General features: G+C 37.0%; 1 protein-coding gene across 1 annotated transcript; it reads left to right on the top strand.

Moving 5' to 3' along the window:
* The first annotated feature begins 352 nt into the window (after positions 1-352).
* FANK1 (fibronectin type III and ankyrin repeat domains 1) lies at positions 353-16,016 on the top strand. The gene is given in 11 exon segments (XM_026065620.1): positions 353-465; positions 2,444-2,460; positions 2,463-2,563; positions 6,360-6,442; positions 6,790-6,855; positions 10,166-10,316; positions 14,960-15,036; positions 15,038-15,113; positions 15,680-15,769; positions 15,844-15,876; positions 15,975-16,016. Coding segments are annotated over 11 exon segments (849 nt in total).
* The last annotated feature ends 837 nt before the right edge of the window (positions 16,017-16,853 follow it).

Here is a 16,853-nt window from a genome sequence, read left to right as displayed (position 1 = left end):
AACATTGCCTGATTTCTAAAGTAATCTCATGCAATAATTTTAGATATTATTTCTCCATCAAATAGTGAATTAAGAAGACGATTCCCTTATTTAAACAAAGATGCAAAATATGTGCATAGTTTTTTTCTGTACTTATGGTTCTCCAAGTAGCTGTTAAAGGTACAAGTACTAAATCAAAGGATAACATAGTTTTACAACTAAATGCCCAAAATCCATTTTATCACATGTAAAAATATTTAGACATACTGTATTACAGAAGTAATGTGTTGAAATATTTGTTCATTTTTTGGAAGAAGGATCAACAATAAACCATGTCCTCCAATTGCAGGAGAAGTGATGCTGCAGTATTCAGATGCTTTTGATCCCAGAGGGAAAAACAGGAAGAAGAGTACCACAAGAGCGATGGTTAACGTATTCAGCTGAAGAAGAGGACCCAAAATAACATACTTACAGCATCATATATATGTAGGTGCAAAGTTAATGTATTACTATCTTACAATTTGTAAAGCATTTTAAATTTGAAAATGACTGAAATGCTGAATATTTGCTGCAAAGACAGTTAAGTCTCTTTTGCAAGAGTAAAAAGTAAAAGTAGACTGTTTTGCAATATATTAATATCTAAAGTAATTTATTAATAAACATTTTGAATAAGTACTAATTTTACCTGTAAGTATTTATCAAGGAATATTTTCTACCTTGCTGCATACTGTTTTTCGTTGGAAGGGGACATTCCGAGTCCTGAATAATTTCAGGACTTGCTGAAATGACTTCCTTGTTCAGAATCTTCCCCTGTGCCATTTCTTTTATACAGAGAGTCAGTACATGGATGGATAACGAGCAAAATTTTGTCAACTTCACTGGGGATGGTGTTTGTATCCTACCTATGTGTTAGGTATCTCTGACTAACAGGTTACAGAGCTTACGTGCTCAAAATAAGCTCTTTACAGTTTTGGAGTATTTCGGTCACTTGGAGCAAACCAATACTTCCCATGAGAATATGCTTAGACACCCTGTCCACTTTTTAGGTGTTATCACAAAATGAGTAGTGAGTCTCTCTGCTTCCCTTTCCTTTGAAATAAGTATGGAGTGGTGGTGTTAATAAAGTTCAGAGATTGCTTGTTTGTGTATAAAAGAATAAAAAGAAAACCACTGATTTAGGATGATAAATTTAGATATTAATGCTTTAATATTTCCTTTATTTCCTCCCCTTTTCTGCTGTCTTCTGTTTTTGTATGTTGATATGCAGCTTTACTTGCAACCAAGCAGCTTGTTTATGAAACAGTTGCAGAGTGGATGGGAGTGTATGTGCACCACGGTACAGTTTGGCTTTCCTTAGAGTCCCAGGAGAGGGATCTTCTTGGGATCTCTGAAGCCTTTTGCATTGCATGGTTGCATGGCCACATACTTTGTTCCTTTTCTTCCAGATGAATGTAGCTTTTTTTCTGACACATACAGTGATGTCTTTAGGAAATTTATATTGGAGGTCACTAGGTGGCAGAATTAGACTGTATTAGTACTAACCTTTTTATGCTTTGTCAAGTTGGCTTCCTTATAGTCCATAAATACCTCTGTGACTGTATCTGGCTTTCAAAGTTATCTAAAAGAAAAAATAATTTCTAATAAACAGCTCTTCAGAAGAAGTATTTTTGTAAAATAGCAGGTATTGTATGCTGGCCTTCAGAATTTTTGTAAATATTTGATTAATATTTCACTTAAGACTTGTTTTGTAAAATAAAATGATAAAACCTGCTCTTCCCCTCCTGAAATCTATACGCCTGTAAAAAGTATTTTATCATTTAGATTTGTAGATAATCTGTAAATGAAAATGTGTTTATACCTCTTTGGTGTTTTTCAAAGATGTACAATAGTCAGATATTGCTTTAACTGCATGTGGAGAATGAGGTATTTATATGTACAAATGGCTTTTCCTGTCTATAGTTGGCATTTTTCATATGAGAATAGCTAATCTACATGCAAAGTTAAGGTTACTTGCAAATTAGTTTTTTCCTGTACAGGACAGTTTTAAAAGTTGGGCTAGTATAGCTTCTAAAACAGTCACTGCTACTCCAGAGTAAGGATGACTTCCCTCTGTTCAGCTGAAACCTTATCCCCAGGGACATGAGCAAAACCGGGAAAAAAGCCCTACTTCAGCTGGAATAGCAGTGATTGTATCATTTGTATTCTGGTCTTAATTTATAATTTAGCTTACATTGAAAAAATCATTGCGTTCCAATACAGATTATGTCCTGGCGCCCTGATTTGACAGATGGATCAGTATGGGAGCAGTGATGTAAAACTTAAGGATGTTTTATTTTGAGGGATAATGCATATGTTTTGAAAACACTCTAGAAACATTTAATCACTTGCTGTGTGTTGAAATATTTGGAAAATATTTGGAATATTTGAATGATCATATGAGATTGTTTATTCCCTTTCTTTTTAGGGGATGTGCTACACAGCATTTGTAGATGCCCTTGAGCTAAGAGCGTCCGACAGATTTCGATTAAAGGCCACTAGTCCTAAAGGAGTTTGTGCTCATAGACCAGTTATCTCTGTGTCCACTGTTAGTAAGTAGTACAGAATTTTAATTTATAGTAAAGTGACTAATTTGCGAATTCCTTACACAGATTGAAAAAATTGATAAAAATGGAAATGATCAAAAAGCATAATGTGTTTTCTGAACAGACATTAGGGACATCACGTAATTTTAATTCAATACTCAGATCAACTAATATGGACTAAAATTAATCTGCAGATTAAATTATAGTTATAATAATCTCTAAAGTGTTATCTCAAATAATTTCTAAAATAAAATGATATGTATCCTTTTGACTTAGCTGTATACTTGTTTTCTGTGTTTAGGAAGAATATGGTTATGATAGCAAAAACATATCTGTCAATGAAAGATGCTGATATGCACACTCTTTCTGTGACTTACTTAGAAATCATTTTCACTGAAACTATCAGTTGCATTTCTCTTCAGGAGTCCAAGATTCTAGTCAGTGAATTGCTTGCCTTGAATAAGTTGTATTTCTGAAGTTATTAAAAATTGCAGTTGAAGTGTGAAAGGACCAACTATAGAAATGGAGTTCTTAAACTGACAGAGGCAAAAGTAACTTCTGTAAATGGCAGATGTTCAGGTATCATGAGAATAACATAAAAATCATTAGAGAAGAAAATAAGGTTTTTTTCTGATAAACATACTGAGGCTTGAATAATGTATGCTTGGAATAAGGCAACTCATTTTCAGAAGTTCTAGTTCTGCATATTTTAAAATGATACCTGAAATGACTTTGGGAATTAGAATTTTATCATGAACCTTTTTTCTTAAAACTCAAAGTTGGCATTGGAGGAATTTTTTCTGCAGTGAAGGAAAGAGTTTTCCTAAAACATGAAAATATGTCTTTATAGATGCTGTTGATGTTTAAAATACATAGTAATTAAAGAATTGATGTATGGAATATTTCAGAGACATAGTGTAGTAAAGTAAACTTGAGCAGGTTCATTTGATTGCAAGTAGATCTTCTGAGGTTGAGACTTATTTCTTCATGCCTTTATAATAAACCTTGAGCTTTTCAAGTAACCTGAGTTTGCTTAAAATAATTTTATACTTACAAAATATTACTGTACAGGTTACATAAGCCCCTGGTCCAGATCGTTATGGCCAGCATCTAACCTCTGGCATAACATAAGCCATAGGATTTTCTTCATAAATTCTTGTCCCTGGCTAAAGTAGAATAACTGTGGAGAATCCACTGCAGTGGTAGGTCAGTTGTTCCAGAGAGTAATTACCCGTACAGCTTAAAAGGTATGCCTTTTTTCTCATGTATACTTTATTAGTTTCAATTTCTAGTCAATGTGTCTTATTGTGCCTTGTCATCAATTTTTATTCCCTGTGTAGATATTTTCAAACTGTATTCAAGCTTTTATATTTCATAATGGCACGAAGCAGAAATCTCTTTAAGTAGTTTTACTTTAGATTGATTGCATTGCAGATTAGACCATGCAGGGTCATAGCAATCCTATGCTTGGTCTAACATCCAGAAAGTCTTCATAGTAAAATGTCATTTTCTACTATATGTTATACATAGATATAACATTCATGCATGTGTGTGTGTATGTATATATATACACACACACACACACACGCACACATATATGTATGTATATATATATACACACACACACACCCATACACACAGGCAAGTACTAAGTAGCAAAGGAAGTATAGTTTAAGGCTGTGTAACTTGTTGCACCAACTGTTTTTTGTTACAGTTTATTTTTGCTTAACATACAAAATATTTTTTTAACCCTGATTTTTAAAAATAGTGTCTGCAGATTGTGCACAATAAAACAGAATAGATTTCTAATTTGTATTCAATTGGAAAGAGGTTTAATAAATCAGAAAAGCAGCTACTCTATTTGAAAGAAGTTTTCTCTCCCTCTTTGGTAAAGTACAAGAAAATTCTGCTTAAATGAAGCATGCAATTTTAATCAATTGTAGCCTAAAAAAGAAGACAAACAGCTGCTGCTTGTTAATTGGTGAGTGTCTTCACCAATGATCTCATCATTTATTCACTGCTTTCAGTGGAGCCTTAAATTCTGTAAATAAAGGTGTTATCACCATGCAGTATGACTGCCTGAACATTTGCAACTGAACAGCTCTGATAATACATGAAGGATTTATTTCAAAAGAGAAATATGTGACCTTCACCTGCACAGATTCATTTTTTCATCTAATAATCACATTTGCTGTGAAAGGTCAGATCTCTTATATGAAAGCAAGGGGAAGGCATATTTAATCGGCCTAGGTGAAAGATTAATTTCTTGTTAAAAATTATACCAAACAGTGAAGATTTTCCACTCTTGGAAGAAAAGGTTCACGTCTAGAACCATAGACTCTCGTGGGTTGAAAGGGACCTCCGGAGGTCACCTAGTCCAGCCCTCTGCTCAGGTCAGATCCAGTTAGAGCAGGTTGCTCAAGGCCTTGTTCAGTTGAGTTTTGAATCTCTCCAGGGTTGGAGATCCCGCAGCCTCTCTGGGTCCCTGTCCCAGTGTTTTGACTGCTTCATGGTAAAAAAAAACGAAAACGCTGTTTCCTTATTGAGTCAGGATTTCCCATGTTCTAACCTKAGCGTGTTTTCTCTGGGGATTTTTACTAGCCACGTGTGTTGAGCCATTCTGCCTTGGTAGGCCAGTGCTGATGTTGCTTTGTCCTGCTCTTGGATCAGCTTGTGGCTGAATATCACAGTCTATCCCAGTCTATCCTATCAGAGCCGTGACATGTTTTCCACAAAAGTATAGCAACATAGTAAAATATGTGAATTAAATTTAGCGTGACAAAATTTCGAGTTTCTTTGTCTTTATTTTCCGTTCTTGCATACTCTTTCTCTCTCTCATATTTTGTCTTGTTCCCTTCTGTGTCTCCTTTTCTTTTCCTCCCCCATGTAAGCAACTTCAGCAGCTAAGCGCTATTCCTTCTCTCGGTTGTGTTCTTCTTTGCTTTTGTTTTGTCCTTGCCTCTAGGTTTGCTCTTTATATGTACGTTTTGCAGCTTGTTTCTGTGAGCCTTTACTGTCCTTATTTATCCTCCTGCCTCATGGAGTGGCTGGGTTAGGTGTCTCTCTAGACGACACTGGGACCTTTCCAGAATTATGTATTTATCTGAAAAATATTTTTGGGTTACGTAGCTAACAAACACATCAAGAACTATGAAAATTCAAAGTTCAGACATAAGCTCTGTTTTTTCTTTTAATAAAAAGAATTTAAAATTCATTGGCAAGTAAAAGGATACAAAAACTTCATTTGATCATATTTTGGGTTTTTTAGAAGGTATTTTTAAGACAGACTTGGAAGCCATTACAGAGTCTCCAAGGAAGGCAGTTATCTGAAATATTTTGTCATATTAATGTTATCAGTTCTTATAACAATTTTGCATAATATATTACATGAAACATACTTAACTGAAAATCATGGTATAGTTTCTGTTGTTCGTGTTAGTAAACTGGAAGATATTTCACGAAGCAATGTTCTGATATTTTATATGAAAACTAATCATGTACCAGTAGTAGGTTAATACAATGCTACTAAAATGAATTTGTCCGTTTTGTACTACAAATAACATTCTATTGTACTCTTTCGAAATTCAATTATCAGTATGTTCTGAGAGACTATACATACTTTTATATCAGACTTAGCTGTTATATTTGCAAATTTTATCTAAAGTGTATTCTGTAATCATTTGCTCTCATACCATTGACAAAATTAATGGATGATTAGAATATTTAAAATCATTATAGAAGTAGTTGCCCTCTGCCAATATTTGTTTGGTAAAATTTCTTTCCTTTTTTTCCCTTTAGCTTGTAAGACCTGGGAAGGTAGACGTTCCTGATAAATTGGGCTTTACTGCTCTGATGATTGCTTCTCAGAAAGGACATGACAGGTATTACTGCCTTCCTTTATCTCATCCAACAGGATTTGATTTTTTTTTTTCTTTCCTTCCTGTATTTGGATCAAAATAATAGATCAAGGTACACTGGGGAAAAATATATACTGTATAGTTTTAATCTAACAATTTCGTTAATAAAGATTATAATCACAGTAATCTTTTTACTTCTGAATTCATTTTTAATGAAGAAAAATCCTTAAATATAACATTGCTTTTAAACATTCTAAAAAACTATCAAGAATATGATCCATATGCAAATCTAGCATAAACAATTTTTTTCAATATCTATTTTAGTGAAAACATATCAAAAGGTTTTTTAATGGCTCTATGTTTTATCTTAGACTTATGAAAATATTCATATAAAAGGGAACAGATGTACCTCAGAAGAATGGAAGTGGAAAAAAGGTGTAGTGTGAATATATTTGATATATAGAGACTATATAACAAATATTGCAACATATATCTATACTTATAGTGATATCATATATTAAAACATATGATATATTTTGGTATGACATTACATTTTCATAGTCGGAGATTGTTATTTCTAGTCTATTTCTGACCACAGTTGCAAAATATCAGAATTTTTGACTTGGGATGTAGAATATTTTCCAGATTTTGCTGTTACCATTCTTTTAGCCCACGGATGGGATTGTGCAAGTTCTCATCTGCTTCAGAGTAAGTGAGGCACATAGTTAAATCTTCAGTGAATGTAGTTGGAGCTGGTTGAACTTGCACTGAAGTAGGTTAGAGTTTGCTTGCAGACTGTCCTGAGGGGATGGCAATTTTCAACTAGACAAGTGGGGTCAAGCAGCTGAGCGATAATAATATACAATCCAATAGCAATTTATAGTAAACCTGCGTGTCTGGAGCTTCATATCCATGTTATTCTGAAAAGAGGGAGTCTTTGTTAATCCCCTTTTGTCTCAGTTCTGAGCGCTGAATGTTGTAGGTCAGAAGTGGTGTCTTTCTGAAGAAATCTAAAGAGAGAATACTTATGCTGCATGTATTTTCTATGTCTGTACAAACATCTGTACCTACTTGGCTCTGGCTGATAGTGTTTTTTTCCCCTCCTTTACTAATCTATGTATTTACCCCTAGATTTGAAAAGAAAGGAATCAAGCAACATTGATATCTTTATTTAAAAAAAGCCTGTCCCAAGTTGCATCTCCGGCAGACTGCTGTACCGCAAGGGGAGCACTGACAGATAACCAGCAGCATCCTTTCCTGTGTCAGAGCTCTCTGCTCTGTGTACACTTTGTGAGGGAGTTGTACGAAGGAAATCTCCCTCTTCTTATTCRGAGGCAAAGAATGTTAGCACTTGTTTTCTAATCTGGGGAGTGAAGGTTGCATCCAAAGCGTGCTTCTTGGGTTGCGTTGCTCAGGCATCACCGTCTCATATGCTGTGCTGTGCATTCTACTGATTATTTTGTATTATTTTCGGAGAATGGTAGGACACTGTTTTCACTGAAAATCCAATCTATAGTGAAATGCCTGTTTCTGTCTGGTTGTAGGTCAGTTTTTTAGGTCCCTTTTGCTCAAGGATTAAAGAACTGTAGTTAGATAGTTATGGTAGGTGAGACCAGTTTACTGGATGTGGAGAAGCACTATTTCCAAAGCATAATTCATAAGAAAGAGGCAGGTGGCTCTGAATTAAATTAATCTACATTGTGCATTGTTCTTCATTTACAGAGTTTAAGGAATTTTCTGTAGACTGAATAATAACATCCAAATAATGTCATTTTTGGTTTACTATTCTGTAGGTGGGTAATTTTGTCTTTAATTACTCAGTTTTTATGAAACGCCATCTCCATCTTGTCCGTAAAAGGGAGCATGAGCTATCTAGCTCAATGGCTTTAATTACAGCACCTCAGTGTAAAGACTTCTTTTGGGATTAGTTGTTTCTTAGACACTCTAAACCCATAAAAAATACTGTGTGCTGATTGCTGTATTGTTTGACACCTATTCAGCTGCAGTGGTTGGCAATCATAGAACTGATGTTCCTGGGGAAGGGTGGTAAAATTGATGTTAGCCTCCAGGGATCCTGTACTTAAAGCCTGTATTCTTCTCATGATTTTTATTAACTGTCTTGGCTTTTCCTTCTCTGGGATCTGGTCCTCCATGGAAGTTATTTCTCTTAGCTGTTGCTTGGYACTCTTCAGTAACTTACTTCTGCGCATGTTCTTTCACTGTTGTCATATTTCCTTATCTGGTGGGACAGCCAGCCAACTTCTGTAATTCCACATAGGTCTCGCCCTTGAAGTATGTCTGTCAGCTGCCTTCTGTTGAAGTTGTCGATATCCCCGTTATGTTGCTAAATAGTGCTGGTCTTACTGGGCAGTTTTAAATCCCACATCTAGCCATGCTGTTCTGCATGGTATTTTGATATATTGTGCAGGAGGGAATAGCGTTGCATGGTTTCTTTCGTGATCGTGCCTGCACTGCTTAAAACATTTCAGGAGCAGATCGCTATTTCATATATGCTTTCTTATGTGTATCGTCCCAAAGTTTGTAATCTTTTTTCTGGATTTGTTTAAGAAGTRGGTGTTTTGATTTACTGTCTTTGCTTGAAAGAAATGCATTGTCTTGTTCTCGTCTCTGTTAAAGGACACGTTTGTGACCAAGGACCCAGGGTTTGGAAACCTTCGGAGCTTRGGAAGCATTTAAGGTTTTCTACCTAAATCAGTGTGCAAGTGTACATTCAGTGGATACAGTGTATTGTAGAACAGGATAGTTACTCTTGCTAGCTAAAATAAAGCTTTTAGACTWATTACCTGAATTCTGAATTGCATTTACCCATTTACCCAGCTTTCAACATGCTTTCCACTTGATTATCCAGTAGTTCTTTCTACAAATCCATTTCACTGCAGCGTCAACTGGACTGTGACTCTACAGTTGACTGTTTGAAGATGATGAACAGTGATCGCACTTGCATTCTGCTTACAGCTTAATTTGCTTTATGTATATTCTTTACTACATATTTGGTAAATATATTGATATAGTGTAGAATTATTATTTTAGTGATAGGGTAAGCCAGTATAATATATTGTATTTTGAATAATGTTATAATTTGCTATATCAAAGACAGCTAGACTTTTTAGATGAATTTAATGATAGTGTAGGTGACACTTTGCATATTAATTTCTGTGGCAGTTGGTCTGCTTACTAGTGGGATAAATATGTCCTAGTACTCATAAAAGCACTGATAAATATAAATTATTTCTCATTTAAAAATAAACAGAAAACTTCTACTGTTGATAACCGACATTTCTGGTTTTGCAGTGGTTGACACAGCAATTTTATCTGGCCAMGCGCTGAACTGAAGACTCAGTAATTGAGAGCGCCCTACAGTTCTGTTAATTATAGCCTCTGAGACATCACTGTAGAACGATTGCATGCCAGTCAGATTTGATGCTTCTGCACTCTCGTCCACTATCTTACTGTTCTTTGAAGGGGGGTGACCCTGTAAAGGGTTTCAGAAAGCTCTTAGGAGCGCATCAAACTTTAAAAATATAATTACAGTCTTATTCCCTGTCTGTACAAGGCCAAGTATTTTCAGCTCTTTCACCTATTACAGGGTTAGGTTACCACTGATACATTTTTACTCTTACTTGTCAGAACCTTACATGGTAGTAAACACCCATAAAATTTTGAGCAATGATAGTGATGTCCTGTTTTCACAGCAGGTTAATTTCTTCTGTATTTTTAATGTTACAGTTTTGCTGGTCGCCTGGATATTGCTAAGTATCTGAAATCACAAGGCGCTTCTTGGAAAGCCAGAGGTCTGGGAGAGTGTGCAGCTCTGCACTGGGCTGTAGATGGAGGACACYGTGATGTTATTGAAAGGATGAATAATGATGGCTGTAAGGTAGGTATTTTATCTATACATTTCACTGAGAAGGCACCACTGTCCTAAATCTAAAGAGGCTGATCTTTCAGACTCACGCTAGTCCGGCGTTGACAAATTTCTGCAACCTTTGGGCAAAGGAGCCTTGCTGCTTAATGGAAACTTCTTTGCATGAAAGGATGGTGACAGTAACATAGGTTCTGAAGAGTAAAGAACTGTAAAACTGAATGAAAAATGCGGGTGCATTTATGCTAATAAATACTAATATGATATGAACAAATAGAGTACCCTCTTAGACATTAGGACAGTGGTGCTTTCATTGGAGTCTTTTTGTTATTAGATCTTTCCTTTTTAGCTATAGTTCATTAATGGGGAAATAATAGTTCCTCAGCAGAGAACAGGGAATAAGGGAAATTCTCCTATTAGTAGGGGATAGAGGATATGATTGGGAACCTTCCTTAGCTAAAATTGAAAGTCTTGTAGCTTTAGTAAAAATACAGCATTTTGTTTTAGTTACAGGCTTCCRTAAAGCTGGAGATAGGCAGGATTGCCTGCTTTTGGTTTTACACCACAGGGAGACACAACTTTGTATTAGCAAACAAAATTGGAAATATTTAGTAATGGCTCAGTAAATATTAGCAAATGAGTGATATAATTTAATCAACATGGTTGCAGTTGATAAGGTGTTCAAAAGCTCTGATTTAAGACTGCTGAGAGGCTAAATGAAAAGTTGAAGATTCAGAGATAAGAACTGAGGGATATAATGTTAYTCTAATTGAGAATAGTAGAGAATGTAAAGCACTGAGAAATTAAATTGATGATCTGTAAAACAAGCGTAGATTGAGAAAAATCAGATTGATAGAGGCTTCTTCAGGAGTGCAGACAGAGCAAGGGGCAGGAAAAAACAGGATACGTGTTGGATAAGCTTAAATTTTACCTAATGATCGTCTTAAAGGTAGTCAGGATAATATGGATTTAGTAAGTGTTACTAAAAACTTGCACACTGTGTGATGGAGTTTAATCTTGTATTCCATTTATAGACTAGAGGGTTTTTCTCTCTCGTTACAAATTCCCTTTCTTCTCAGTGCCATCTTGTTTGGCAGTCGTGAGATGTGCTGAGATTCCTTATCCCTCACCTCACATCACTCTGCTCCTAGGATTAACTTAAGCATTCAGGACCTCTGTTCTGGCAGCTTTGGGGGTGAAGGAGAAATGCCGCTGAGAGTGGTTGGGGATGGTAGAAGGATGTAAGCTATCAAATGGAGAGTCAGCGTAGGTGGCATAGTCCCAGGTCTGGAGAGCGGGCTGGAGGAGAGCACTTTCATTAATTACCAGGTATCACTGTCTTGGCTGTCAGTAGTTTATCAGAGTTTCTGTCTTCATAGTTTTAATGCTGCTGGATATTTGTTCTAACAGTAAGTTTATGGTTAAGGCACCTAAAACTGTGTATTTTCTATTACTTGATGAATCTGTAATGCAGTACAGTACAACATGCTTTTCATGCTTATGGTCTGATGCCTCTAGATGAGAAGGAAGGGAAGGTTTCTTACCAGGAATTGCAGTTCTTCGAGATGCGTTGCCAATGGACATATTCTGCTGTGAGTGAATATGTCTTGAGCGTTACAGTTTGGAAAACTTTTTATTTAGTAGTAGCTGCTAGGAAGCATTTGCCTTGTCTTTTTTCATGCTCTGTTTCCAGACTGTAAAGGGCAGTAGTATTTTTTTGTTCCTCCAAAGCCGAGAGACTTTGGAGAGAAAGGGCAAGATGCAAGTTGGCACATCTCCAAGAACTGTACTGCACTGGTCAGTAACCTTTCTTCTTCAAGCTTTTGCCCTTTTGCTTGTTGTATTGTGGTTGACTTCAGATCACCACTGGAGATGAATATCAGTTGGAAAACCATCAAAGTCAGCACCTTCTCTGGAACTTTCGTGGAGCCATAATATTTGTTAACGTTGCATCTTTGTGCCCTCAGTAGTAGGAGTAGGCACATTCTGTATGGAAGGCATTGAAATTGTTTGGTATCTGATGAAACGAGCTCTGTTCACCATTGATAGAACTGCTGAACCGATTTTGTATTCATATTAATGCACTCCAAGACTCCAGTGACTGAACTGATACGCAGGACAGAAATTCTCATGACTTGATTTTTCCACTCTGGCTACTTCATAGACATCTAGAGAAAATTTGGTCTTTATTTTTTATGTCCAGGGCTTGTAGCTATTCCCATTCTCAAGGAGTCAGATGGTGAATTTCTTCACGTGGGTGAGATTCTAGTAGCAGTAACTGAGCCCTCAAGGAGACCTTATTCTTGTAAAAAACAATGTAAAAGGATCAGCAGTTAGAACTTGGACTCATGGTTCAGGCCAAAGTACTGGCTTTGAAAGAAAAAAATTTGGGGGCAGATGAATGGTCAGTAGTTATCGTTGGCTGAAGTGGTGAAAAAAGAACTGATTAAGGTTAAGTTAAAGTTCCAGTAGCAATCAGATCTCTCGCTGGAAAAAGTATTTTAGTTTTAGGGTTATTTCAGCTTCAGAAACCTAAGTACATTCGAGATGGGGGAGATAAACAGTCAGTGCTGAAATAGTGTTTAGGTGCAGCTTGACAGAGAGAAGAAACAACCAAGTTTTCAGAATGAGGAAACGACCAACTTTTCTGGACTATTAACATGGCTTGACCATAGTTAATAGTCCGGAAAAGTCGAAGCTATCAGAGAAGATAAATCTCAAATGTGAGCATATTGAAAGTGTAATTCACCTGTTCAAATCAATCCATTTATTTATCTTTCCTGTTATTTATGCTAGTGTTCCTGGAGTTTACTAGAATACATTTAAGTTGCAAAGCTTCATGACAGAAGTTAGAAGCAAAGTAAAAAATAAAAAAGACTCCTGAAAGATGCTTGTATAGGATATTCCTCTGTATCACCTTTACGTTTGGGATTTGCCTGAATGGCTGAAAAAATGGTCTGGCAAGAGAACTGTGCCACAGCAAAGCCTGCGCTGCTGCGCTAAGCTGACCCTGTGGAATCACTCCGGTAGTAAATCTGGGATCTGGCTTTAAACTGTGGCCTGGCATAGAAAATGAGCTACAGGCACAGCGTGCTTCGTGCCTGGGGCTCCCCTCACTCACAGAAATACTAAGCCTGCCCATCTGAGCCAGGCACAGTGCTGTCACAGGAGTGACTTGAATCCACGTGCCTTGGAAAAACAAAGTTAATGCTCGAAAGACAGGCCGGGCTGCAGTAAGAAGGAAAAAAAGCAGCTCGTTTATCTGGAGGATTTACATAAAATTGGCCAGGGGAGCCATAAGTCTGTCAAAAAGACAGCAGAGCTCAAAGAGGGTGCAACAAAAAGGAGGAATGAATGACAGAAAAAGACCCAAAAATGATAAAGAGGGAGGAAGTGAAGAAAGGGTCTTCTGGATGGGGAAGGGCCAGAACCGTCTTGAGGAGAGCTGAGCTGCCTGCGCGTGGTCCTTCACGCCCTTGAGGTGACACGGGAGCGACACCGCGCTTGGACACTTGGCGTAACTCTTACAGGGATGCTGCAGTGCACGTACGGGCTGCGCGGGAGCACACGTGTGGGCTACACGCTGCAGGAGGTGTGCAAGGGTCCCGGTGCCCCAAAGTGCAAATGCAAGCTTCAGACCGCTGCAAACGTGAGCCGCTATTAAAGCTTTCTTCATGGTGTTCGTCACGGGGGAGTTGCGTCATATTGACTGATTGAGAATACTGGAATTTTGTGTAATCTCTCTTGTCTAGTAAACCCTGATGATTTTTCGGTCTTTGGAGCTTGTATTTTTCTTTAGGCTAGTAATTTAAAATCATTGGTTGAAAATAATTCAAGGGAAGTAATAGTCCAAAATTTATACAAAATGCATTTTTAAGGAAAAGATTAACAAATCACTGAAGGAACATATTCTTGATACCTTTCTAATGTGCTTCAAAATCATGCTAGTGATGATCAAGGAGGAGTTTGATTAATTTTTGCAACTGTTCTTGACCTGTGTTTTTATCCAGATTTGTAAGTCGCGTGCAGCCTGCTCAAGCTTTGCCTAGGAATTCTTTCAGACCGTCTGTTTGATGCAGTTTCCAAGTTACTAGGGTTTAGTTACTGCCAAAATAAAATTAATGATCTCTGTACTAATCTAATGGTTCTGCACTGCATCCTTGCGTGGGCTGTAAGTAGCAACAGTGATGTTAAAGCGCTTTAGTGCTTTATGCTTCGTTAAGACCTTAGTGCATGACTTCAGTGTCCGTCACCATCACCCTGTGTTAGAGTGGTATAAAACACGTACCAATCCGATACCTTTAAAATAAGAGTTAGGGTTGTTGTTTCAGTGCGTGCTCCTCCTAGGGCTCTGGGAGAAAGTTCCTAGGGCTGCAGGTGCAACAACTATCTTTTGTAACTGTTTTCCCAGGTGCTTTAGGAAGCCAGAAAAGGATCTTGTTTCTAATGTGTATGATTCTGCAAAGTATTGGATATTATGGCGCTCTTTCAACAACATGCAGAGTTCCGGACTTCACGTATATAACCATATAATTAATGATGATATTGAATCAATTTTTTAAAAATATGGTCTTTTAATCTGATCTTGGGTCAGATCAACAACGTGAACAGACATCTATTATCTTCAGATTTAATAAGTATTCGTCTTTCTGTAACAGGTAAACATTAAAGGTGAGTGCTTGGAACGGACACCCCCGGTGGGAGTTTCTGCAGTAACTGGAAATAAGGACGTAGCATCTCCTAATAGGAGCTGGAGCAGATGTGAATATTAAAGCCGATGTGAACATTAAAGATGGCAAGACACCTTTGGTGGTATTTCTGAAATGATGTATTCCTTTCTGAAAGGTTATGAAGGAAAGAAAAGAGACCCTGTGAAGAGACCCCCAGTGACACGTGGAATACGGTACTTTAGATACACTTAAGAGATCCACATTCATTTGTAATAGGACGAGTTTTCAGATTCTCTTACACCTTGGAAACTTGTTTGAAATTTTGTTTGGGAATATACAGATCATAATTATAACAATATTAAGTTTTCAGCTCGGCTATTGAGAACATACCTACGAATGTTAAACTGAGAAACAGTCTTTTGCATCATGTTTATTATAACCAGATGTCTTTGATGCCTAATGCTTGTTAAATCTGTGTATTATTTTTGAGCCCTTGTTCTCTAAAACCCAGATATTGCCTCAGAGTCACTACGCAGGATCCTCTGTGATCATCTGAAATCCCAGCRAAGTCTGCGAGACTCTGTACGTGCCGAGGAATATATGGTAGTGGGTAGCACCGTGTGATTGCGGCCTGCGCGGTGTCAAGGTATGTTGACAGGTAACAATAACGTAACTCCTTTAAAATGCTCTTCATTAAACTTACGGGAGGTGACATTAAATAATCACGAAGAACTTGTTCCCTTGTGGCTGGAGAAGGGAGCACATGCGGCTGTTAAAAATGAGGTTGCTGAAGTAAACGTAGCTTCCCCCTTCTTTTATTTTTTAACTGTTAAATTGAATATGCTGTTGTTTTTGTCTTTCATTATGGTAAGGAACTGCAAATAGCTAGAAGTTTTCACAGGCAGGTATGAATAATTTCTGTATCTTGATTTCCCAGCTTTGGGTTTATTTTTTAAACGTATTTCCTTCTCCATTTTTCTGATTTTTTTGTTTGTTTGTTTAGAGCTTGGTTAATTTGTTAGAAGACAAGAAGAAAAAGCTATGAGGAAAAACTGCTGTTTTCCTACCTTCCAACTCAGAAATGGGTGATTCAAATAAAAGAAAGGGAGTGTTTTTGCACCAGGAAAGTGGAAGTATGAAGACTGGACCTCCAGTTAAGCACTGTAACTTGCCTTTTTTACCTGTGGTGTTCAGTTTTCCAGGTACTTGGCATTCATTAAAATGTGGAGCTCAGCTTCTTTTTCAGAAGTTCTTCTGTTTTTAAGTGCATCTGTAGGTTTACAATCATTGTTTCCTTACATTGAAAACAAAAACCTTTTGCATCTAGAGTTAGTTGTAAAGGAAAATATTCTCATACACAAACATGCTTTTTGATATTCCCCTAAGAATATTGCAAATCCTCTTTACGCTTCTGGAAATGAAATGCTGGAAGTGTTTTTTCTTCTCTAATGCTCCCCTCTGTTCTTCAAGACCTTTCTGTCTTCATGACTGTCCCTCTAGTAAATAAAATTAGCAATTCTTACTGAAGCTTGTTAATATTCATCTTTAAATTTTCCAAGGAGATGCTTCTTTGCCTCAGATCATGAGTACAATGCTTGTGCAGCACATTTAGCTTCTGCTCTAGGAATAAAGAATACATTTAAGGTGTTCGGATAGCTAACATTCTTTCAGGAAAGCTTGTTAGGCAACTATTAACCTGATGTATCTTAAAAAAATAAAATTATATATATATTTATATACACTTGAGCTTTTGGCTTTCAATTATTTGCAACCTGAATAGTAGAATAATCTGATATAATTAGCCTGGGGCCTTTTCAGACAGAACTTCCTTGTAGTCCTCTCTGACAGCAACACTGGTTGGGAGGTAAAAATGAGTTGTCAC

Source organism: Apteryx rowi, unplaced genomic scaffold (genome assembly GCF_003343035.1).
Source record: "Apteryx rowi isolate R43461 unplaced genomic scaffold, aptRow1 scaffold_23, whole genome shotgun sequence".
Lineage (NCBI taxonomy): Eukaryota > Metazoa > Chordata > Aves > Apterygiformes > Apterygidae > Apteryx > Apteryx rowi.
Note: the sequence above shows the minus strand (reverse complement) of the source record. Positions and strands in the feature narration are given on the sequence as shown.